This window comes from Heterocephalus glaber, unplaced genomic scaffold (genome assembly GCF_053883595.1).
Source record: "Heterocephalus glaber isolate CG9 unplaced genomic scaffold, H.glaber_assembly_v1.0 deba00001587, whole genome shotgun sequence".
NCBI classification, from domain to species: Eukaryota; Metazoa; Chordata; class Mammalia; order Rodentia; family Bathyergidae; genus Heterocephalus; species Heterocephalus glaber.
Genome location: NW_028258365.1, coordinates 2459895 through 2487116, shown reverse-complemented (window position 1 = coordinate 2487116; position 27222 = coordinate 2459895). Strand labels below are relative to the sequence as shown.

Here is a 27222-nt window from a genome sequence, read left to right as displayed (position 1 = left end):
AAAAAGGTCACAGCCTTTTTCTGTGCTCTAGTAAACATTTTAGTTTTTGCTGTGATACAATCTTTGTCAGAGCAACTCAATTTTGCCACAGAAGTGTGAAAACAAAGACAATATGCAAACCTACAGGCATAGCAGTGTTCCAGTAAAACTTGTCTTAAAAAACAGGAGGCAGGATAGACTTGGGCTGAGGGCTGTATAGTTTGTTGACTTCATGTATCTTTTCTCTAGTTGCTTTTAATCATTTATCACTGATTAAGTAATTTGATTATTTGTCTTGGTTTTTTTATTCTGCAGGGGTTGGTTGAAATCTGGCATCTTCCATTTCGCTCGTGTTCATGTTTTTCTCTACATCCCTTTTAAGCTCCTAGTTTGCAAATTCCATCTTTCCACAATTTCTGGGTATTTTTACTGACTGGGTTTTCTCTTGGGTATGAGTTACATTTTCTTCCTTCTTTGGATGTATGATAATTTTTAATCAGTTGCTGGATATTGTGAATTTTACTTTTTCAAAAAATTCCTGTTATTGGTACACTTTTGATATATATAATGATCCCATTCATCACTGGGAAATTTGTACCTGTACATAATATATCTTCATTCTTTTTTCCACTACTCCCTTTCCCTTTCAACACTTCTTCCCCTCCATATTTACAAAAGCTGTGTTTCCATTTTTTTCTTTTATTCTTTTTCCTTTTCCTTTCCTTTCTTTCTCCCTTCCTTGTTCTGCTTCCCATTTGAACATATTCTTCCTACTTCCCAATATCTGTCATCTATTTTGGTCCTTATTTACCCTTTTGGTTTCTGGCACCAGAGACACAATGTGATATTTAAACATGTGTGTTTGATTTATTTCACTTAAAAGTATCGTCTCAAGGTGCACCCATTTACCTACAAATGTCTCAAGTTTATCCTTCTTTATGGCAGAGTAGTACTCCTTTGTATATAAAAACCACATCTTCTTTATCCATTCATTTGGATATGATGGGCATTTGGGTATTCAAGATTGAGCTATTACAAACTGTGCTGCTATAAACATGGGTATGCATATATGGGTGTGGTATGGTGCTTTTAACTCTTTTAGAAAGATACCAAGAAGGGGAACAGCTGGGTCATATGGAACCTCTAGTTTTATGAGAAATCTCCACACTGATTTCCATACTAGGTGTACAAATTTACACTCCCACCAACAGTGGAGACGGGATCCCTTTTCTCCACAGCCTTGCCAGCATTTGTTATTGGGTGATTTCTTGATAAGAATTTTGCTTTCTTAAATGATGGAGTTATTCCTGCAAAAAGTGTTGAACTTTGTTCTGTATGTAGTTAAATCACTTACACAATTTAACCAAAATCTGACCCCTTTTAAAACTTGCTTTTAATCTTTGTTGGCTTGATTGGGTGTAAAAGATTAGCCTTTACTCTAGGGCTAGTTTAGCTCAACTAGGAAGCCAGGGGTTTTTTCAAAGAGAAGCATAAGACATAATGAATGATAAAAAGGTAGACTAATCAGTCTGCGAGTTAAGTATAAGATGAGCATAATGAAGTTGGCAGGAATTAGCTGAAAGCAGGCAGGAGAGTAGGGCAAGGAAAATGGTATGCTCTACTGAGAAGTCCTAGACATTGCATGTACATTACATCTGAGTAAAAGCAATGCGATATATGATCAAATAGAAATGGACAGAAAGGCAAAAATAGAAGAGATAAGGCTAGTAAAAGCAGATAAGACTAGACAGGTGCAGTGTTGGCTAAGAACATGTTTCTCAACTCTAGATTTTTACAGAGGCTTAAACAAAGCTGTCTCTTTTTTTTTTTTTAAGAACCATGTTTGGAGTGCAAAACATGTAATTTTATTTCATAACATTTATTGTCTTTATTAATATGTAATTTGCTTAATCTTTCTGCTCACTTTCCTTCTACTTGATTTCTTCATTCTAGAGCATGGATTTTGGAGTTCTGAAGATTCAAGTTAAAATTTTAGTTCTGATTTTCACTAGCTGCATGATGTTGAGCAAATTCCTTAATCTGATTTTTAATTTTCTTTCCCCATAAAGGTGTGAAGGAGGATGTGGATTTAAGCTCACTCAGAGAGGGCTAGTGTAAGTTAAAAAGACATGTTAAAAAGACATCTGTCAATGTGCAGTACTTGGTAGAATACTCACATTAGTCTCCTTGGATAAAAGCCTTAAGAAAAAATTTCCTTTTCCAGTCCAGATGTTCTCAACCCAGGCCTCATAGTTAAGAGCATATGAGGAACTATAAAAGATGTTGATGCCCATATAATTTAATTGGCCTGGGATGAGGCCTGAATATGGTATGATTTTTTAAAAAGCTCTCCAAGTGATTTTAACATGAACACAAGGTTCTGCTGATCTAGCCAGGGAAAGCTACCTTTTTCAGGTCTCTGAAATGAAGATGTGTATATGTCGAGGTCTGGCATACAAAACATAACATAAAAACATATCTATTAAGAGAAAAACAACTTCAGGCCATCACAGACACTGACAAGAGCTGGCAATGTACTTGGCTGACTTCTAGATTCTATTTTTAATGTTAAATCCACACTGATTATGTAACACTGGGGCTAACGTTTTACATAACAAATCCTTTTGAATTTCTGAATCTCAAATTGTTGATTTTATAAAAAGCTTGATTATCATTTCTTTGAAAATTATGTCTATTGCAATTCCTTTTCATATGGGAAAGTTGCACTTTTTTTTTTAAAAACAAGGTAGTTTTTTTCATTTTAAATCCCCATTCATTCTGAGGACTCTGAACAACAACACAGTAAAACAAAATAAGGCCAATGATGGAGATATATGACTGTTTTATATAACAATATATAGAAGAGTGTATATTTTAGAAAATTTTAAAAAATTTTCCTGGGACATCTTTTAATTCACATCTCTTTGTTGCACTTAAACTTTTTAGTTACTGGATTACGTTCGTCAATTTACTTCTTATTCCTCCAGAGGAGATTACTGAATTGTTAGTAACAAGTTAATATTTTCTAATACATTCCTTATAAAATATAAAATAATGTCCTCTGTACCTCAGGAATAGTTTTGAAAATTTAAACTTAATAGAGAAAAACAAGTGGTGAAACAGCATTTTTATGAGAAAAGATACTACATATAAATGTATAGTATCATTTCCTCTGAAATACTCATCTAAAAAGTGCTCCTCAGCCAGGCATAGTGATATATGTGTGTAATCCCAGCACTCTTGGAGGCTGAGGTAGGAGGACTTCAAGTCTAAGGGTAACTTGGTGAGATTCTGTCTCAAAATAGAAAATAAAAAGGTAAAAAGGGTTTGGGGTATAGCTCAGCGCGAAGGCCCCAAGTTCATTCCCCAGTACCCCTCAATGTTATTTTCATATAGCCTATGTTATATGAAGTATATACCTGTAACAAAGTATATAATATTAGGTGGTTATTTCCAGTAACTGCACTGACTATGCCAATTTTTTAAACACATGATAAGTGTCTGATCCTCACTTAAAGAGGACAGCATTAAAGAGGTATTACATATATGAAAAGGTAACTTTTATAGATAACATTATCATGAAAAGAACAGAACTAAACGAGAAAGGAACATTACGTGTTTGAGCATAAGACTTAGTTTTGAAATTTGTAAGTTAATAAATTGTTCAAACCTGTCACAACGATCCCCAATACCTCTACACATCATAAGGGATCTTTATGTCTATATCCAAAGGATCCTACTGGCATCGTAAGGGATGGAGACAAAAGCTCAGGATCCCTAGTCCTATAACTGCCTTGCTTCCCTGATTGTTCAGCTGGAAGAGAGGAGTGAGATGGTGGTTGAATGGAGAATGAACCAGAGTCCTTCATCCAAGGTGACAAGTAAAGGTCATGAGTCCGAGTTGCATAGGCACCTGCAGGGCAGGTCAAAGGGCTTGTGAGACCATGTTACATTCATTTCTTTACAAATCACTCTGGAAAAAGTCCTACTTTTCTCAATGTGTCAACAAGCATCTTTCAAAGGAACAGGCTCAGATTTCTAGCTTTTCATTTTCGTTTGTAGTGAAGCCGAATGTGCTCTTTGTAGCAGCAATGGGCAACTTCATCTAACCTGGTTATCTTGGACTGAATTAAAGGGAATAGCAACAGTACCCTGGTCAGCCTTCAGAGTTAGACCTTAAAACATTTTCAAGAAGGGGAGGAAAGTAAACAGATTAAGACTTTGGGAGAAAGAAAATACCTAATATGTCAAATAAAGCAACAAATAACAGAGATGTGTAACGACCAGAGCACTTTAAAGTATTACATTATTTTGCTGGGTGTGGTGGTGGTTGCCTATAATGCCAGCACTTAGGAGGACGATGCAGGAAGATTACGAGTTTGAGGCCAGCATAGGGTGGCTATATAGTAAGCTTTAGGCCAGCCTGAATTACATAGTGAGACCCTGTCTTTAAAAAAAAAAAAAAAAAAAAGTTACATTTTTTTTTTGGTACTGGGGATCGAACTCGGATCCTTCAGCTTGCAAGGCAGGCGGCGGAACCACTGAGCTAAATAAATCCCCAGCCCCAAACATTATTTTAAAAGTTCAGTAGCATAGGTTTTTGAATGAAGCTTCTTGTTTGAATTCCAAATATATTAAATTCAGCAAATAAATGGTATTACTTTATTTTTAATCTAGAAGGAAGCCCTTAACTTCAAGTCTTTGGTAGTGGCATCAGGTTATAATTTGAATAGTCCCAGTATTATTATATAACTAGAATTTAACCATTATACATATTATCCTGCCATATAAAAATCTTTGAAATATCCGATATTTACAGACAAAACTGTGTGGGTCTTACTGTCTTTATGGAAGTTCTCAGAAGCACCTTAGCTCAATATTAATTCATCAAGTATTAAACAACTTTAAAATTTCAATAAATGCTAAAACTGATATGATCTGATTATAAATCACTATCTCACTACTAGATAACTGAACACAGAGTACCTGAGAAAATCACTATTAGGATAAAAAGAAGCCCAAGGAAAGCATGATAACAATTCTTGTTCATGCATTTATGGGGAAGACGAATCTTGATTAATTTAGCAAAGAATTGCTAGTTTTAATTCAATCTGCTTTTTGAATCTTCCTGGTGACTGGAAACAGGTTAGGAGTGGGAGGTAGTGGAATGAAAATGAGGAGCTGTTTTTAACCACTGCCACAAAAGCTTGGGAAAAAGATAAACCCCAAATCACCAACGAACATTACTTCCTTAAAATGTTTTCAAAATAAATGAGAACAATCTTCAGAACAATGTACAACCATGGATAAGTTAAAATCTTCAGGAAGGAGGATATTTGGTATAACTCCTGAATACTACATAATCAAGACCCAAGATTTCCAGTTTCCAGTTTCCTGGCAACAAAAAAAATGGGATGGCAGGATTTGGCACTTTAATGTTTTATCTGAAACTCTGATGTACAAAGAACTATGCAAAACATATGACTCAAACAAAAATGTTCCAGATGTACAACTCTACAAATATGTTACCGATGTTTAATGTTTTGAGGATTAAGTAAGAAAACAAAAAAAAGATTTATTTACTTAACTAGATTTACTTTCTCTGAATTTTTCTAACAGTTAAAAATTTACTACCACATTTATTGATTTAGAGTCACCAGATTTTACTTCTGGAAAATCTAATACCTTTCAAAAAGTTATAATATTAGCACAAAAATTACTTCCTAACATTTCATTTTTAAAAAACTTTTCTGCAGCCAAAGATTCCTATTCTTGAATTACAGTACTGCAAGGCACATACAGAACTTACCTCCTTCAAAATACACAGAAGATATACTCCCTGAAATAGAATTTTAAAATCCTTGAACAATTAGGAACACTACAAAGTTAGCAATCTTTAGGTAAAAACATTGCTTCTACAAGATCATGCATCTTTCTTAAAATCAATTCAGCACATATGTATAAATAATCCTTTTAAAAAACATTTGTACTTGAATATAGATACAATGATATTGAAGACAGCACTGAAAAGTACTACAGCTTGATAAAGTTTGTTATTGCATTTTGAAGACACTGGATCATCTCTAGTATTTTTAAAGACTTGAATTTAACAATGGGATAATTATACCAGAAATAAAGGACTATCTTTCTTTTTTAAAAAGTCAGTATTTCTTTTACCTCTAGCATCAATTACTTTAGAAAGAATACTACAGGAATTATATCTTTTTGTTCAGTAAAACTGAACACAGATCGTTTAAAGGCATCTATCAAATTTAACACAGGTTAGAGAAATGGGTATATTTTTTTTCCTTCCAAACATTTTGATCAAGCATATCTAACCATAAATGCAAATGGAATTTTAAGAGGTAGATTTTTCCCATGATGCATTTTGTTAATAAATGTATTGTCAAGAAAATAAAAACAAGCACTGTGTTTTCTTAAAGTATAAGGGTCTAATGAAAAGAAAAATTAAAAATAGATATGGTATTTGTTATAGTCTGACATTTTAACAGTCATAGCATTGGATGTTTTTGACCAAATGCATTTTGGACTCTCTCAAGATCAAAATACGAGTCTGCCAACTGTGTTAAATCCTCCTCCACCCCCTCCACCAGTTGGTCCACAGCTTCCTGGTGGGTCATTGTCATCAAATCCATTGGGACGAAATGAACAGGAGGCAGATGCGGCTTGCAGGGCCCGGGCTCGAGCATTCAATTCTTGTTCCTAAAATTAAAAATAATTTTTATGAAATTAAGATCCTAAATACAATGGATAGGTATATAACACACACAACCATTCTAAAACTGCTTAAACCATAATAAGCATCCTTCAAATCTCAATAACTGTAAAAATATCAACATCAATTTTACCAAATACCCACTGAAGCAAAGAATAGAGCAAAATCCTCATAAGGCCCCAAATGACAGACCCTAAAAGCCATTCTGTTTCAACATCTCATTTTATAGCTACATGTGGTGGTGCATGCCTATAATCCCAGCACTTGGGAGGCTGAAGCAGGAGGATAACTGTGAGTTAGAAGCCAGCCTGGGCTACATAGTGAGTTGGAAGGCCAGCCTGAAGTACGTAGCAGGATCTTGTCTCAACAAACCAAAACCTCACTTTATAACTATTACAGCCCCTGCAACATGCTAATATAAATGGAATTCTTTTTTTATTCTATAGAACATAAAATTAAAAGGTTACACAATAGATTATTCATTATGAACTGAGGCCTTTTTTTTTGAGACAGGGTCTAGGTATGTAATTCAGGCAGAACTTGAACTCAGTATGTAGCCAAAGCTGGCCTCAAACTCATGGTGATCCTCCTGCCTCAGACTCCTAAGTGAGAGGATTACAGATATGTGACATCATGTCTGGCAACTTGGGCTATTTTAGAAGTGGGTAATTACAGTAAAAGTTGTAAATAAGGGATAAAGCCTAAATTTCTTCTACTGTTTTCTTAGGCTATCTTAATAAAACAGTAAGTTAGATCTCAGAAAACAATGAAAAGTAAAATGAAGCCTATTTCCTTACAGCAATACTTCAACATTTCCCTACCAAATTACTAGAACTTTTATCAGGAACCAGTCATACTCATCCATGTGCCAGGCACATATCAGGTATTCAAAAATATTAATCTCAGATTAGAACACTGTTAGAATTTAGCTTTAAAGGGAACAATGTGAATAAACTATTGTGAATTCATTTGGCAAAGTGTAAAATTGGATTCTAAAGCTAGAGGCCCACAAACTCCTTAAAATAATTTGTCAGGTATTCTGGCCCATGCTCATTTTTCTGGAACAAGGTCTATTGTTTTCAAGTGGGATTGATGACAACAAGGTCTAAAAGCCAGCACTAATAAGCATAAACCTTAACTTGCTACAATCAGCTTGAAGATCTTTCAATATATAGTTAGTATTAACAACAAAGACAGTATGATTTCTAAATTTTTAACTTAAAGTGCCTTGATGAAAATAAAATATGGTGGAGTAAAGACAGGTAGAAAATACAGCCTCTCTGGGACCTGACATTAAGATACCTGGAAAATGGGCCGGGGATTTAGCTCAGTGGTTTCGCAGCCTGCTGCGCATGCACAAGGACCCGAGTTCAATCCCCGGTACCAACCCCCCCCCCCAACAAAAACCCCCAAACAAACAAACCTGGAAAACAATTGGGTGAAGAAAAGAAGAAGTAGATATCTGGGGACTGGGAATGAGATGACAGGAAAACTAGAAACTACTGTACAGAGATGCTGGAGAAACTGAGCACAGTGGAAAGAGGAGAACGAAGCAGTCTGGAAAGCTAATCCCAGCTCCGTGAGGGAGACCTGTCTCCACTAATACAAGGTAATCCTGGAGAGGGCTGTCAGTCCCAGGAGAAACAACAGGCAGGGCTGACAGTGGTGGCCCCAAGGAAAGCCCATGGCTACGTAAACTGGAAAGTCAGCATAGGGATTTTACTCTACAGAAACTCATCCACGTGACAGGTTAGAGTTGGAAAAAAAAATCAGTGCAATGCCCACCATATTTGAGTATTTAATTAGGAGCCATTCTGGTATCAGGGATTGAACTCAGGACCATGTGCTTGCGAGGCAGGCAGCGGCACCACTGAGCTAAATCCTCGGCCCATAGGAGCCATTTTGGAAAGGGGTTATTTAAAACTAAGGTACAGAACTACTATACTTCAGGGTTTCCGGTGTCACCCTGCCATAGTGACTAGGTGGAAGATGGCTATGAAAAACAGTCATGGAGAGGGTTTAGGCTAGACATAGACCCCTGTGAAATTTAAGCTTAGGTTGGGAAGAATATGGGAATCCAGCGTCTGTGGTGAGAACCCAGGCCATTTGTGTGTGGTTATCAGATGGGGCTGGGTCTGAAATGCTGGCATTAAGTCCAGAAGACTTCCTGATCCCCCACCAGGGTGGCTATACTCAGAGCACAGCTCAGTGATCTGTTTGCCTCCTCCAACGTGATCAGGGATATGTCTTGGTGTGGACAGTTGCCATAGCCTGGGGGATACGGACAAAGGGGCCACTGGAGGTGGGGGGAACCTCACAAATCCACAGGCCATAGAGCTTGGCAGAGAAAGCACTGATTTGGGTTGCTCAGGGGCACACAGAAACTGGGAGGGCCTGGAGTGAATACAGCTCTGGACATTACTGACAAACTACACACAGCAGCAAAGGTGGGGCAGGATTCAGCATTCACACACAAAAGTGTGAGTATAGAAACAAAACAGGTCTTAGTTTGACTTACTAGCCTTCTCCTATATCTGGCAGATTCCAATACTAGAAACCTTGAGAAGAAATCACTCATTCAAAAATTTGGAGGAATTTACAGGTGTGCACCACCACACCCACCATTTTTTCTGTTCTTAAATAAAGTGGTAGCTTTTATTGGTTCTTTTAGTATGTCAATACAGTGGTACCTCAGTTTACAAACTTAATTTGATTCACAATTTTGGGGAAGATAGCCATGGTCATGTTTGCCACCGGATGTGGAGTTTGTAAATGGAAGCAAAATTTTCCTGAATGCTTATTTGCGAACTGAATTGTCTGCAAACAGAAGTTTGTGAAACAAGGTATAATGTATCCAGTTTGTCTTTGACTCCATTATTGTTGCTGATTCTCATACTATTACCTGGATGGCACTGCTGTTATTATTAATTGGTTTTTATTCTATGCCAATATCTGGATTATCTTGTGTCATCAATAATACTATGGTTCTTTCCTAGAGAACTAGGTGCTAGGATAATTATACCACAACCTTCAGAGCCCAAATCAACAGAGGTGGACAAATGTTGGGACAGAGGCAAAGGCTGATAGCCACATCCAGAGCTTATCATCAATGGAAAGCAGCCACTACAGAGCCCTCCATACTAGCAACAAAGTCTTTCTACTACTGTATAGTCAACTAAAAAAAGCTTAAAATTATCCTACAGTGGCTTTCTAATGTGTGTGTGTGAAGTAAAAGAATGCAGCCGCCCTGACATGTATAAAATGGTAACTTCATTTGCAGTACTGATCCAGAGCAAAGAAACTTGAAATGTTCACTCCACATCCTTTTACTATTTAAGTTTTATAACTTTTATAAACAGGTATAATGCTATTTCTTATCACTAAAAAAAAAGTGCTATCCTAGTCACAGGGAAGAAATGCGTTGTGATATGAAATACTATGAAATGGGTACACATTTTGAACTATGCCTCAAAACATAGGTATAAAAACAAAAATAGGAATAAGACCGAACACAGATGTATAGTTTGTGTGTTCAAAACAAACAACTGAGTATTGAAAACTGCTATATATAAAATGTCAATACCACACTTCCCCAGTGCCTGGCAATTATTAAAATGTATTCATCAGCACAATAGAATAAACAATATACTTCCAACACAAACTTAAAATACCACAATGATTTGGTTAAGTAATATGAGAAACTTCACAGTTCAAGCCCTTATCAATTACATTACTGTATTTGAAAGTACATAATCACAATCTAAATTATATTTACATTTCAAATTAAGGTTGAATTATTATTGTAGTTTGCTTTAAAAAGGCATTTTGATAATGCAGCTTTGATTTAACAGCCAGTCTGAATACAGGTAAATTTTTGCATTAAACAACTTGCTAATCTGAGACTTAAGATGGCACTTAGAACACTGAAAATCCGAATTCACAAAACACATAACACTTTTTCTTTATGTAACACATAAGCCTTAATAATGAAAAGAGTGGGCTCCTCATGCTCAAATATTGTACAGTCAGAATGTACTAGGGTAAATGACAAGATAAACTGCAAAATCCCTTTGGATCTACACTGCAATACAAGGAGTTCCTATGGCTATAAAAGTGTTTGGCAATCTGATCACATAAACTGATTTCTTGCTTTTTAAAACCCAAGTCTCTCATTTGATAAATATTTTACCCAATGAGCAATATATAAATCATCATCTGCCTATTTCTAAGTCTAGATTACACTGGGCCTTATTGTCTATGTTATCGTTTATGTTACAGAAATTTTCGACTTAAACCTCTTCTCTACCTCTCCAATCCTCCTCTAGAATCATGAAGGTCAATAAGTAGTGTTATATGATATCAAGCAAAAAAAGATACAAATGAGTATGTTTTATTTCTGCTACCTTGATAATACACCATCTGACTGGGTGTTAGCCTTTGGTAGTCAATCAGTTCTAAAAGAAATTCCAAATTTCTAATCTTTTTCTGTAAAGTTAATTATTTTCAGTACTGTGGAATATTGTTGTAGTTCATGTACTTCATGTAGCATTATTTGGGTATTTTACAATGCAGTAAATTTCAAAGTTTTTGAGAATCTTTCTCTCTAAAAATCAGTGTCATCATGGCCTATTTCTTTTTAAATTCTGCCTATATCTTTCAGTTTTATGAATTTCAAACAAAATTTTTAGAAATTTCAACATTTAAACTCATAAAACAACTCGAACAATCTCATTAATATACCTACAATATCTTTTCCTACAATTTCACTGGTAATTTGCTGCTGGTCCTTTCTGTTGACAGCAAGTTAGCAGGTTTCAAAGAGAAATACTTTTGGGAGCTGGGATTTAGATCAGTGGTGCCCCGCCTGCCTCGCAAGCACAAGGTCCTGAGTTTGGCCCCTGGTGCCTCTCCCCAAAAATACTTTCAGTGAGATCTTTATTCACTTTAAATGAAAAAATCCTTGAAAAAACTGTGCTTATGCATAAATCCATCTCATATGAAATTTATTTTATATCTTTTATTTACTAATTGGTTTTGCTGCCCAGATGCTCAAAGACTATATATATTCTTTCTTTATAATTGTCTTTTTAGTCTTTATCTTAATCATCTAAATGCTGACAAATAGCCCTGAAAATATTTACACAAAGAGCTTGCAGGAATCAATACCAAATTTAGCAGCTGTTTCTCCTGGTGGATGGGATGGAGGGAAGAGGGATGATACATGCATTTTATTAATATGTTTCTGTATGGCATGATTTTATAATTATCTTTTCTAAGATAGACTTCCAGTAATTACAAATAATATAAGCATACCTATTTTTTTTTTCTTGAGACAGGGTCTTGCTATATAGTTGAGACTGGCCTTGAACTCACTATGTGGCCCAGGCTGGGCTTGTATTCTAGCGATCCTCATGCCTCAGACTCCCAAGTGCTGGTATTACAGGCATGTGCCATCATGCCTAGCCCTAAACATACCTTTTATAATTAAAAGAAACGTGTCTTCAATGTTGCATCCAATTGCTACTTTTCACAATCAATTCATAACATTAGAAGTATGGCAATTTAATTATATAGATTGAGTTCATTTCATATAATTCTAAACTCAAGAATTCCTTGAACATTTTTCTGGATTTCAAAATCAGGGTATCCAATTAACCACCTGTCAATTTTTTAATATTTTCCACAAACAAGGAAGCTTATTTATTTCCAACTTACCTGTAAATATAGCTTATTGTCTTTTGTTATAGCATCCATAAGTTCTTTTTGTAGAGGTGGGTCTCCATTTACCCAGAGTCCATTGGTTGGATTATTACCACTTAAACCATGAGTGCTGTTCTGTTTTTTATACAAAAGCACATAAGCTGTGTCCTTTGGAAATCTACTTGTAATTTTCTGCACTGACTGAAATGAAGTAAATGTCACTCTGCTGTCATTAAATAAAAACCATTCTTTTGACATTTCCTTATTTTCCAACTCCTGTTCAATAAGTGCACTGGGAGTATCTTTTCCTATGAAATGATTCTGGGAGGGTGTCAATACCAGAGTTTCAGACTGGTGGCACATCTCATATGAAGACTCCACACCTGTGATGTTTCTGGCATAAGAATAGTAATGCCCGCTCTCAGAGGATATACCAGAGTGAACAACAACAGAACTTAATAGGTAGGGTACCAGTGTGGGGCAGAAAGCTTCTTCAGTCCTGGAAGGCTTTAATTTTTTAGCTAGATTCTCACTAATATCATTGAAGTCAACATCTACTGACCAACTCTCTGACAATGAAGACAAAGAAGTAGTTCTTTTAACTGGCAACTCCAAAACCAGTGGCACTGACACGTTGTCTAAAATTTTTCTTCTCACGTGATACTTCTGATCATATGAAAATCTCAGGAGAGTAAGAATAAGGTATTCGGGTTCCTCTGTGATTTGCATAGTTTTCTCAGCATTCTGCAGAGAGGCACAATTTTCACAATAATATTGGTTGTCACCAGTAAGAATCTCTGGAGCCAAAAAATAATTTAGTAAGTCAGTTACTGAAAGTGTATTTTCATCACCTGGTTTCTGAGGTACGTCTTTATTGACAAGAATCTTGGTAGATTCGTTAGAGACAGAAGTGTTTTCAGTACAGAGGAACTCATCAGGATTGCCTATTTCATTCACAATGGAGTCACAAACAAAGGCAGCTGTTGCTGGGTTATAAACCACTGGTTCTTCTGAAGGACCAGGTCCACTGGCTCGCATTAGGCCACCATCTTGTGCATTGGATAATGATGCCAGATCTTGGAAAGACAAGTCTTCCATAGAAGGGGAAGGACGAAAGGCAAGTGCAAGATCTGTGAAGGCTTCTACTTTTTGTGAGGTACTCCTACAGTTCAAACAACATACGTGAGTCTGTAGTTTTCCTCCAAACATTCTTTCTATTAAAGTCTTCTCAGTGTCACTTGTGCAAGGGTTCTCTGTTAGTTCAGCTGCCTTACTGGCTCCTTCCTGTAAAGAAGCTTCACTGCACCCCAGGCTGTCAGAAGGATTGTGAGAGGATTGAGCTTTTAAGATCTTTTCTTCTTCATGGAGTCTGCAGGAGAGAGAGCATTCCATAGCTACTTCACTTAAGTTTACATGTGTTTCTATTTACAAATATAAGTTGCTTAAAGAAATTATTTAAAGCAAATATAATGCTTAATTTAAAAAATCAAGTTTCTCTTTTAATCAAGGATAGTATTGACTAGAGATCCTAGAAGAAAAGTTAAGTGGCTATTAGTACTCTAATTCTCATTATACTTTCTTCATACTGCTTATGGCATGTATTACATTATAGTTAATTACATGTGTCACTTCCTTATCTTATATATCTCTGCTTGGCATGCCATAGAAGTCTGGCACAAAGAAACCACTGAATATACCTTTGGTTAAAAAAGGAAGAATTACACAGGTTGAGCTCAACTACTGGGTGATATAAGAAGACAGTAGGTTTTATTAGGTGGTAGGAGGACAGTAAAATATATCATATCCTTACAATTACAAATTGGTCTAAAGAAGTGGTTTTTAAACTTTTTAGTTCCAGGGACTCTGTATTCTTAAACATACCTCAGGAACCCAAGAACTTTTGTTTACTTGGGGTATATCTATTGATACTGTGTTCAAAAATTGAGACTATGAGTAATAAAATATTAGGGTATTTAAAAGCAATAAAAGCTGTGATGATTAATCATATTTATCAACTTGACTAGATTGAGAAGTGCCTAAGAAACTGCACTTCTGGGTGTGTCTGTGAGGATATCTGCAGAGACGATTGGCACCTGGGACAGCAAACTGAAGGGCAGACCATCCCCGAGTGTAGGCAGGTCTCTTCATGTTGGGGGCATGATGGAACAAAAGCAGAGAGAAGAAAGCCTGCCAGCATCACCTCTGGATCGCTCTGGTTCCTGGCAGCTGTGAGGTGAGTAGATCTCCTGGCACACCCTTATGCCATGAATGCTTTGCCTTCCACAGGCCCACAAGCAATGGAGCAGCGGGTCATGGACTAAAACCGGAAACTGAGCCAAAATGTTTAAGTTGTCATTCTTAAGTATTTTGTCACAATGACAAAAGCTAGCTAACACAAAACCCAATATATATCAATATAAATAACGATTTTTTAAAAAAAAGTTTTATTTTTACTGTCCTCCTCCACAGTGAAAATGGCACTGTTTAAGTATCTGGCTTCATACAAGACAGCTGGATCTTTATATCTGTTTGGATTCTATCAATTGCTGTATGTATTTTGGATGAAGCATATGAAAAAAATCTGGCTTCCCACAAATATGTAGTTGTAAATGAGAAGACCCTGCAGATTCCTGAGTTTTGAGAACCCTCAGGAACACTTGTTAGTCTTTGTTAACAGCAGGTCTAAAATAAAAAAAGCCAAGAAAGAAATCAAATTAAAAACAAACAAACAAAACTCTAAAAATATACAATAAAGGCAAAGGTATTTTAGAGATCAATACTTGAAATATATTTTCAAAAGTAAGAACAATATTAAGTGGAAATAAACTGATGAGAACACACAATTCACATCATAATATCATAAAAAAATACTTTATTCAAATCATAAAAAATACTTTTACCTGTCCAGCAGAAACCTAAGGTATTCAGAGCAGTCTTGCTGTGATCTGGGAGTAAACCAGGGAGGTCTGGAAGCCTCAAAGAATATCCGAGGTGCATACGCTTCCCTCTTGACAGCAGTAAAGAAAATACAGAGAAGTGATTCTTAAAATGAACCAATTGTAATACGTAAGGCTTAATAAAGATTACTTAAAATTCTACTGGCTCAATCTTAACTAAAATGTCTCAGACATGGGGGCATGTTAGAGCTTAGTCACAGCTTTTCACTCTGCAGAGGAAAACTGAGACTAGACAAACTATGGGACTTGCCCAAGATCCCACAGCTAAATGAGTAGCAGAAAGAATATTAATTAGAATCCAGGTCTCTCTAACTCTTGATATGTCCTCGTATTATCCTTCTATAACAGTCATGTATTTGAGTCCATCATTTTTGAAAAACTAAATCTGAAAAAGATACATTAATGAATATATATCATGAATAAAGGAATAGGATAATACTTTATAGACCTATGTATATATATTTCTTTAAAAAATTTCCTTGGCTAAGTACATGTGCAGAATGTGAACACAGCGGTTAGGAATTTTGCCAATTCCTCTCCCCTCCTATCTTGATTTTTTCCATTTAAGAAATTATACTGGTGCTATTTCTCAGCTTGTAAATAGGAAACCAAGCATTCTCAACAATTTAATTCCATCAATTAGGAATTTCTCTTCTTTTCTGGATCTATTCTTTTAATATTCTTTTAGGCTTCTGTGAGATAAAGGCAATCAGGGTAAATCCAGAAAATAATACCATAAATTACATATAAATGATATGTGTCATTTGCATGTATATGCTCAAAAATCTAAACTGTAAGTTCTTTGAATATAAGATTGTCCCTGGAATGATTATAGACTATAAATAGATACATATAGTATCTCTTAATAGATTCCCATTGAATGATTATTTACAATGTGACTTTTTCCATTAGTATAAATTTTCTTGAATTAATCTGTAGACATAAAAGATCATCACAAAATTTTAAGTTCTAAAACTTAAAAGATAATTATTTTTAATCGTAATGAAAGTGGATACAGAAGGGAGAAAAAAGAAGGCAAAGCACCCCAAAATTATTTTAGTTGCTTGTTACTGTGCAAATCTTCATTTAATATCTGTAAATTACAAAAGATAAATTTAAAATGATTTTTTATGGGGATTATTTATTGGATAGGAAATAAGTCAGCAGGATATGCAACTACAACAATGGAAAGCAGGGAAAAGAAATAAAAACTCAGGCACATCCCAATATCTAGATATTTTAGGCAGTGGCTTCAGCACTTCTAAGTGAATTTCTCATCTTAGGTAATATATATGACAATTTCATTAGTTAAAAATAATGTGAACCAAATGCACTTAATATATACATACTACAAAAAGATAAACTCACCTGTGTATGAGCCAAAAAGGCAAAAAGATGCTGTAATTTTTTCATTAATGAATTGCATCTATTTAGATTTAAAGATAATACTTGTCTCCTGAAACTGAAAGAGAATAAAATACAATGATTAACATCTGTATGTGTAAAGACACTTGCATTTTTTTAAAAAAGCATTTTTAAAAAGCTAAAAGAAGCTGGTTCAAGAACTTACTATCCTTCTCAAACTAAAATTTCACTTACATGATAGTCCTTTGCCTAACAAAGTTACCTACCTATAACACAGTGAAGAGGGGAGAATGACACTAAAAGAATACTTACTTACTGTATGTATGGTCTTGCGACAGCCTATGTGCTCTCCCACACTATTCCAATTTTCTTGATTAACAAATATAAATAGGTTATGTTGGTTAATACTGACTGTCATCTTGATTGGATTAAGAAACTCCTGGAGAGGTGACTGGACTGTGATGGTATGAATGTCATCCACAGGCTGAATGAGCTATGTAGGAGATAGGGCCTAGTTGGGGAAGCCTGACCTTGGGGACTACATCTAGTTCCTGGTCTTATCCTTGTATGTTTCCTTGATGCCATGAGTTGAGCAGCATTCCTCCACTATGCCCTTCCAGCACAATACTGTATCTCAGAGCCAGCCACCCATGGGCTGGAATCTCTTAAAACTATGAACTGAATTAAACCTTTTCTCCTTTAAAAAGTTGCAGGGGTTGGGCCGGGAATTTAGCTCAGTGGTTCTGCTGCCTGCCTCGCAAGTGCAAGGACCTGAGTTTGATCCCTGGTACCAAAAAAAAAAAAAAAAAGTTGTAGGTATCAGGTATTTTATCTTAGAAACAGAACACCTGAGTAATGTATAGGTTAAGTATTAATTTATAACTTAAGTAGCTTGTAAATTCTTTTAAATTTGGACGAAATGAAAAAATACCATTAAAATACTATAAAGTTAGAGTGATCTGAAGAGTACAACTGGCTATCCATTTTAAAATAAACCAAGGTAGACAAGGTTTTATGTCATCACAATAACACTGAGGAATAAGAATTCAAAAGTAAAATACAACCCTACTGATATATTTAAAGGAAAAAAGGAGGGATTTAGAGGCTTTTAAAATCCAGCTACTATAAGTGAAAAATGGCCAATTTGATTACATAAAATAAAAAATGTTGTAAACAAAACACTCCAGAAATTTGAATCACAGGACCAGAAGAAAGCATGTAGCACAGAATTATCATACAGAATATATATAAATCAACATAAAAAAAACACCAGAAAGATGCACAAAGAAAAGATTATTGAGAAGGGAAAAAACAAATGAAGAAAAAGAAAACCTTGATAATGGTCAATTATATGCAAATTAAAACAAAAGGACAAGCTGGTATAGTGGCATCTGTCTGTAATTCTAGCTACTTGGGAGGCTGAAGTAGGAGGATCCAAAGCTCAAGGTGAGCCTGGGAAAACAAACCAAAACAATCCCCAAAAGACATTTTCCCAAATGAGAAAAAATGAAAAGGACTAATCACATCAAGTGCTGCCATTTGGCTAGGGTCACAGTTACAGTCAGACATTAGCATGCAAATTCAAAATGCTACAGTCTTTTGGGGAGCAAGCTGGCATCATATAAAATCATATATCTGCATATGGGTGGAGAGATGTTAATTATGAGGAAAACAATGTAACATTCATCAATAAGACTATGATTAAATAAATCGTAGCACACTTGTTCACTCAGAATGATATACTGCAGATCTCTATTGCCATAACATTCAAATATTTCCAACACAAATAATTAAGTGATAAAATCAAGTAGTTGGAAAAGAATGTATAAATATGAGTCTCTGAAAATATTTTAGAGCACTTTTTGTGTGTATGTGCATGTGAGACAGGGTCTCACTATGCAGTTTAGTCTGGTCTTGAACTCACTATGTAGCTCAGGCTGGTTTGAACTTGTGGCAATCCTCCTGCCTCAGCACTACCATGGCTGGCTGGCTGTATGTATTTTTTTTTTTTAAAGAAAACAATGCAATTATTTTTGTTCTACATATGGATTTATAACTGTACAAAAAAGTTCTGAAGTAATCCACACAAAACTGTTAACAAATTACCTTGGGAATGAGTGTGTCTGATTTTTATTCTATATAATTTTTTAGCCATGAAAAAAATCATATGTTACCTAAGAAACAAAATATACTGTCTTCCCATTCTGAGACAGTATTATTGGCCACGGTACAATAAGATGTGTTCTTTGAATTGTCCTGCAAGTTACAACTGCTTTACATCTCTGCTTTCTCTATCATTTGTAAAATGAGATGGCTGGCTAGACGACCTCTGGTGGTGAGATACTGATTCTTCAGTCTTAGGCCTAATGTTACTTATGTCTAAAAGTGTATCTTAAAAAAAAAAAATATTCCAAATACAAACCAAATACTAAACCATACTCAAAGCACTTTAGTGCTCATAATATATTCTGGAGCTAAGAAAAAAACTAAAGGTAACTGTAACAGTTTATAAGCCTTCTAGGTAGATATAACTACTTATAAAAGCTTGGAACTATTTGTAAACAACTCTGGGCAAGTTCCATGAATATTTGATTGGTACTGAAGAGGAAATTTCAACCTTATTTTTGCTATCAGGAAAAGTTCATCATAATTGTCTATCATCCATGGATACCATTATCATGCCTAACAATCTGATTTCCTATTTGCTTGGTTGCAGAAAGTAAATTCAAGGAGAGCAAGGTATGCTACTTGTCCAATAACTACCATCTAAGAGTGGGAAGCACAGCAAGAAAAAAGTTGCTGGTCTGATAAATAGCAAAATACCTATGAGCACATAATACTATACGACTCCCTCTAGAGATATACAGCCTAAAGAAATACAGTAAGACCATACAATAGAAGCAAAGACGGGATAACAGCAAAGAAGCAGTGAAGAACACAACTCTTTGGAACAGGCTCAAACAGTTCCTCTGTTATATGAGTAGGTATTAAATCTCCAAATTTTTTTGAAGTGACATTTTAAATGCAGTGTGTGTTAACATTTTAATAGTTTTTGAGCAATAAAAGCAGTTTCACTTCAAAATAAGGCAATTAGGCAATTATATAGAAACGTGAACATTTATGCTGTTTTGTGTATGGTGGCACACTCCTATAATCCCTGTACTCTGCAAGGCTGAGGCAAGAGGACTGCAAGTTTGAGTCCCACCTGAGTAACTTAGTGACTTAGCAAGATCTTGTCTCAAATTAAAAAAAAGGGGTGGGGACGTAGCTCAGTGGGAAGGCCCTGGGTTCAATCCCCAATACTACAAAGTAAACAAACTGTAGATAGTTCCCACCTTATGTTTCATTATCACGACTTTCTGCAGTTAAAATAAGCCTCAAATATAAACTTACTCTGTAGCCATGAACAATGCTTGTAAAACACTGTTCATATAACATGTGTTTCCTAGGTTAATAAGACCAGTTTTCCCAGTTTCAGATTTTCCAGACAGTCTAGACAAGCAAGATGCCAAAGTATTGGATTGAGAAGTCCAGGCACTTTGATTGAGAATCAACTTAATCTTCTCTTCACTGGGCTTAGGAAAATCCTACAAATCATAAAGAGAAAAACAGTTTAAAAGTGAAGTAAAAAAATTTTTGTTATTAAATTAATTAATTCTATAGAGACCCCCCCACCCAGTTTCTCTTTTTTTTTGCTCCTACTTAATTCTGAAATCACTGACAGTACTTGTGTAGTTATTTAAAAAATCAAATTATGTTGGATGGCAATTTATCAAGATGAAGAATCCTTAAGAGCCAGGAATTCAAGTCACATTTGAGTATATTCCATATTTGCTAGCAAAATATGTATAAAACCTTTGAAATTAGTGAATATGGTTGAGTATGATTCAAAGGTAGTAGAATGAGGATTTAAAGTATCACTAAATTGAATATGCTACACAAAAACAATTTGTTTTCAAATTCTGTGATGAACACAAGAAATATTTCCTTTTCAGTGACTACTACTATGTGCTCAGTATTAATCCTTAGAAATAAAAGTCCAAAGTAATTAGGGATGAAAAATGAGAGCTCTAATTTAGCACAATGACCTCTGACTTAGAAAAATAAAACTCAATCTCATGTTCTACCATCTAGATAATTATTATATCACCCAGATTCTTCTTACCCACTTAGTGAAGTGTGAGGGGGTAAGATAAAATGCTCAATATAAATGATTTCAAGCATGAGTAGAGCACTGGAAAACTAAGGAAAGTTGGTGAAATCATTTACACCTAAATGATTTGCTTTTCTACGCAGCTATTACAATCTAGCACATAGACCTTAAGGAAATGAACATTCTCTGAAGGTTTTTTAATCTTCTGTTCTTTTAAAATATATTTTTGGTTCTTCTTATTGATAGCAAATAAAGTGCTTTCCCTAGGCTAAGTTAAGTAAACCCTTTTCTGCTTCAGAACCCATGTAAGTTATCAGAATTTTCAACATAAAAAGCAGTACAGAACTGAAGAATGGCAATCAGTAGACACAGGAACAATGCTGAAAGACAGCAAAATTATCAAATCTATGACAAAGTGTTCCTGGACATAATTTACTTCTGAAACGTCAAAGTGTCATACCAACACTACACATTAATTACCTAACAATCTTATGTTCGGGGTTCAACCAAATTAGTTTGATTTAGCTAATTAAAAAAAACATAGCTTTAGTTCCTTTCAGATACAGAAAAGATAAAGGCAAGGAAAGCTTTGTATTGTATTTTAAATCTCAAAAAGAAGCATTATTAATAGAACTGATATCTAATAACATCTGATTATGTCTAGCTGAGTTAAGTTCTCCCATTCTTTTGGTACATCCCAATGACACAATACATTTACTGAGAACGAAATGTCCTTGCTGTGACCCATGGTTCAACACAAACAGAGTCAATACTTTTTCGATCCACTGTCTATACAAAGGTAAAAAATATGGTGACCTACAAATAATTCAAGTACAGATTCTGTGACATTCCTGACGAGTCTACAGCAAAGGCAGAATTGTAAAATACAGAAAACGATGACCAGAAAAGAGAAGTGAGACTATTAGCCAAGAGAAAGGGAGTAAGGGGGAGGGGCTATGAGTGTGGGTAATAGGGATGGATATAATAAAAATACATTATACACATTGAACCCCCTCCCCAAATGTGAAATGAGGGAAGAAGACTTGGTAAGGAGAGTGATGTTGGAGGTGGTTAAAATGATCAAAGTATGTTATGTACATGTATGAATCTGCCAAAATGAAACTCATTAATCTATAACCAATATGCACTAATTAAAAAAAAGATGTAAAAAATGGAAGGGAATCAAAGTTAAATATTTTACTAAATCATGTTTCCCTGATTCCTATATTTTAACACAATAGTGGAAAGCAAATCTGATGTATATATTCACTTAATGTAGCATATTTTTTAAAACAAATCTCCCAAGGTGCTACAAATTTAAGGATATGCCTTTTAACTGATGGCTTTATAGACTGAAGAAATAAGTTATAAATTTAGAATAGTGAGCAAATGAGACATTACTCTTCTAAACATTAGTGAAACTTAATTCTAACTGCATTTTTCAAACAAAAAACACAGTATCATAAAATTGTAAATTGAATAGCTGGTTATAGGAATGTTTTACCATGTTCATCTACTACATCATAGTCTGCAGCTCCACAAATGTTGGTGATATAACTATCATCATACCTTTATTGCCTCCAGGATAGGTTCATAGAGATCTGGAAATCCAGAATAATGATACATCATACAGTGTATCAATTCTGTTAACTGCACTAAGAAGGCTGTACTGGAAGGCAGGCCATCACTTTTGAAAGACTGAACCAAATTAAGGACATGAGCAACAATCTGAAGAGAAAAAAAGGACAAGCATTCCTTAATTTATAAATTAGTAACACATTCTCTAGCCTACAAGTAGAATATTATATGATAAGCAAATACATTTCTGAAACTTCAGTCATAGCCTTTTCTTTAAAAAGTTATGAAGCTAAAAACTCTGGGAATATTAAGGTAAATCTAGTTTTCAATGTCATATGATTGTACTTCCATTTAATATGCCTCTCCTTGTTCTTGTACTCCATCTAAAACACAATCTAAGGTACAAAATACAAATCTTAGTCATTGCTGCTATTCTTTAAAAGAAAAAAAGTCTCCAGTTGAAAAATGTTAGGGCCATTATATTAGCCAGATTAGTCAATAGAAACAAATTAAAAAAACAAAACAAAAAAACCTAGAACTAGCTAAACAGCTCCATCTAGTGTAAATTAAAAATTTTTCACTTAAAAGAAAATATGTTGCATGGTAAAGTCTATTTTGAGAAAGTCTCTGAAATAACATATAGGTAACTAAAGTTGTAGGTTAGATAACATCACTTTTCTTTTTGATAAGCATAGGAACAATGTCTTATGTTAGATGGAATATCTGTAGTAACAAACTCCATTCTCCACTCCTAAAAAGAGATGGTTCTAAAAATAAAGGGAATCAGAAGGTTGTCTTATTTTAAGGGAATGAGACTAAAAACAAAGAAAAATTTAAATGCTCATTGCTTATAAACATGTAGAAAATTATTAATACTAATAATCAGCACAACAATGTCCTTTCATTGTAAAGTTAGGTTAAAAAGTTATCAAACAGAGACATCACACATTTAAGAGATTACCAAAATGAGACAAATTCTATTTTATAGAAATGGCCCACTTTACTAGCTTGATATTATAGTTTTTCCAACTGATTACAAATTATAATCTGATATATATATTTGCATTTCTTGTGATTAAGAGTATCTCATATTCTATTTGTAGAATTTTTTTTGAGTTGTTGCTAACTCAATGAAAGTTGCAGATTAAAGTCATATCATCAAACAGAAATAACAGCAGTTATAGTACCGCCCAATCAACTCCCTTTCCTTCTCTCTAAAATATATATTCTTAAATGAACAGTACTATTTTTGTTCTGCTCTGTCTAGCTTTACTCTTGTATTCCAGGTCTTAAATTACATTTTATTTATATTAGCTTATATAATCTTATCTCTATCAAAGGAGGTATTAATGTCACTTTAAAACTAGCACTTCCTAACGAGCTTATGCTATCATCAACTCTAGATTGCTAAGAAAATCTGAAAAAAAAAAAGAAAATTTGAATAATTTTGCCCCCTAAAGCCCTATCTATGTGATATTCAGTTGCTAAAATGACCAGAAATACAAAATTATTTTGTTTCCTCAGAGGTGAAGAGAGATGAAAGACTTTTAAAAATAATTATTAAATTCAGTTTTGAAACTTTTATAGCGTAGATTTTATATGGTTGCAAACTGCTATATCCTAAATGGTCAAAATCATTCCTGACAAGGAAATAAGACTTACTTCTTCATAGTTCTACAGATACACTTTCAAATAGGCATTTACTTTCAAAATATTGTAATATTCACTGAACATAAGTTACTGTTTGAGGAAACCTATAAAACTTATTAAATTTGTAGCGTGGACATTTTTCTTTCTCCTTTATAACTATGTACCATAGTATCTATTTAAAATAAATTTTTTCTATTTATAAAAAAAATGAAAGTTGGGTCATAACAGCACACACTGGAACATCAATCTTGGTTTGCCCTCACATATTCTAAATATATATGGATAATGATACTGTTGATTCCAAGTTATTGCTCATACTTAGGCACACTGTAAACCTGAGTCCTTCACTAAGTTATGTGGAGTTATAGGTGATTCAACAACCTCATGACTCACTATACTAGATGTCCAAGTTATTTTGAGTAAAGGATCAAGCTGTACAAAGAACTTAGGCAATAATTTGGTCTTTGGTTTTAGGCTTACTAAGCCAGATTAGTTTCAGATCTGTTTCTTAAGTGATTTAATACTTGTTTAATTCAATAGCCAAATATTTCAAAGTCAACATTGTTATTTCAACTACTTTTACCAGAAATACTGGAAAGGCAATACAAAAGGTGAGGAGATATCTCCAATCTTTTTTAAAAAACTGTGAGAAAGGAAATAGATTTAGAGTATCTCCTAAATGATATAACCATAGAGAGTAAGGAACATTCTCAGTGTGATGAATAACAAACATTAGAATGGATGATTAAATTACTTTAGAGACTCTCCTTCCTAGAAATTTTGGAAACAATCCTTTTCTCAGACTATACACAGTTGTGCCTCAAGACAAGGACAAAATGATCTTTTTTTCACTGGAAAACTTTGCTAGTACAATCTGAAACATTTTCTGAGGTCTGAATTTTGTTTGTTTAACAGATATAAGGGTACTACTCACATCAAACTCACAAAAATTAGGGCAATTAACTGCAGAAATCACTCACCCTAAGTGATAATGTGCAATGTAATTACTTCTTAGTAAGGTTTACTTACTACAAAGTCTGTTGTGGATTTTCCCCCAATAGAAATGAGGCAATGAGGAACCTATGTGAGTATATGATTGGTTCTCTGACTACTGTAGTTATGTTTCTAGCTAAAAATGAGTAACTGGGAGTTTGTACTTCTTCATTAGTCTTCTCTGAATTTTGATATGGTAGGTCAGTATCCCTAGGGTGGATACACTGATATGTGAGATAAACAGTCCAGGAAAGCTAAGGAGCAGACCTTGCAGGAAGCTGGTAATCACACGAAGACACTGCTTTCCTGTGAGGCCCCAGGAAGGTCAGTGGACAGCTTCCCAAAGTGACATTACGCCATTCCTCACCTGTATAATGGATAACCAGATCAAATCAAAACCAGTGAGACAGCTGGTTTAAAATGGTAGGATCTGCATATATTTAAAGGTGGAATCAACAGCATTTGTGGGACATGAAGTAACAGAGAATATACAAGTGTAATTCTGGGGCTGTAATGCAGACTGATGTTTTCATGGTTTTGCAATTTTAAAGCAGCCAGCAGTTTTCAGCCAATTTAAACCTACACTGCTCATATATGTCACAGACATCTATCAGACATCTCCCATGTAGAGCAATAACTGTCTGTCACTGGCAGTGGTTGTAAGTGGGGCAGTTTTGGTGAGACACAAAACATTCTGAAAATACATTTCTTGGAAAGAAATCTCACAATCTCAATTTTCCAAGAAATCATAAAGTTATATGAAAATAGTTAAGATTTTAGGAGTAATCTATGATTATTTCACTATATACAAATGTGACTCAGTAGTAAACTAAGGTATGCAAACAAGACTTTTTCAATGTAGAAAGCTTGTGCCATAACTTACCAGATGGAACGCCTCTGGAGAATGCTGAAAACTAAGCAGCATGTGAGAAAGAACTGCAAGAGCACCAGGTCTCACAAGTGGAAACCAAAGTCGATTAAAAACCTTCAAAAAAAGACCACATCTTAAGAGTTTGTAGGAAAATCATTAGCTCAATCAGTAGTTATTTCCCTAGGGCTAAAAACTGTTTATGTGAATGTTCCCCGTCCTGAAAAATTCTATCATAATGTACATAGTTCAACTTTAGGGGAAGAAGGAAGTTAGGAAATAACAGTATGACTGAGATCAAGAAGAATTTAATGGCCTAAAAAATTCTTAAAACTCCCTGATTAAATGAAAATCTGTCAAACTATGTAAGGTGATAGGCTCCCTGGTCTACTACTCATTCAATTCACCCAATAAACTTTTATTTGGCGCCTACTATTGCTCAGCACTGTTTCAGGCACTCGAAAAGCAATAATGGCTGTAATAAATAATCTCCATCATAGGGGGCAGGGATTTAGCTCAGTGGTTCCAGCACCTGCCTTGCAAGCGCGAGGTCCCGAGTTCAATTCTTGGTACCAAAAAAAAAAAAAAATCTCCATCTTAAAGAGCTTACAAACTAGAGGTTATGTACAGACAAAAAGTAACATATAGTGATAAGTGCTATAAAAAATGAAAAGCAGAGTATAAAGAAAAGGAAATGCAGGGTGGTAGAGGGCTCTGCTATTTTATATAGGGTGTTCAAAAAATGTCTCATGAAAAAGTGACATCTGAGTATAAAACTGAAGGGAGTGAGATAATTTCAGAAGATAGCTAGGAGAAGACCACTGTAAGCAAAGCAAACAATACTGAAGAGGCGTGGAGTACTCCCAGCTGGTGTGCCTCAGGTATACCTTGGGGACAGAGTAAGAGAAGAAAGAGACTAAGGTAAAAATAGTGGGAGATGGGATCAGAGAACCAGAACTGGGCCACACCATGTAGAAGCTTGTGTGACACCTACTTGGCATTAAAGGCAGGAGCAAGGAAACTGCTGGAATCAATGCAACGAGAGATGATAATAAATGTGGATCAGAGTAGTAGTGATGTAACAGGTTAAAAGTGGTAAGATTCTGGATCTATTTTAAGGGTGGAGGTAGCATTTGTAGAACATAGTTTGAAGAAGAATGCAAAGAGACAAGGATAGCTCAAAGTTTTTGCCTTGAGTGCATAGAAGGATAAAGTTGCTGTTAATGAAGAGGAAAACAAAGTT

At 35.0% G+C, this 27222-nt stretch overlaps 1 protein-coding gene across 1 annotated transcript in view; it reads right to left on the bottom strand.

Annotated features, from left to right (window-relative positions):
* Positions 1-5055: 5055 nt before the first annotated feature.
* Usp38 (ubiquitin specific peptidase 38) overlaps positions 5056-27222 on the bottom strand; it is a 33881-nt gene continuing 11714 nt past the window's right edge. The window contains exons 4-10 of the mRNA XM_004868900.4: positions 25995-26096; positions 22460-22618; positions 20131-20324; positions 16741-16834; positions 15316-15422; positions 12431-13784; positions 5056-6702 (exon numbers count right to left, since the gene is read on the bottom strand). Of these exons, the coding sequence (XP_004868957.1) occupies positions 6541-6702; positions 12431-13784; positions 15316-15422; positions 16741-16834; positions 20131-20324; positions 22460-22618; positions 25995-26096 (2172 nt within the window). The 3' untranslated portion in view covers positions 5056-6540. The remainder of the gene's footprint in view (positions 6703-12430; positions 13785-15315; positions 15423-16740; positions 16835-20130; positions 20325-22459; positions 22619-25994; positions 26097-27222) is intronic.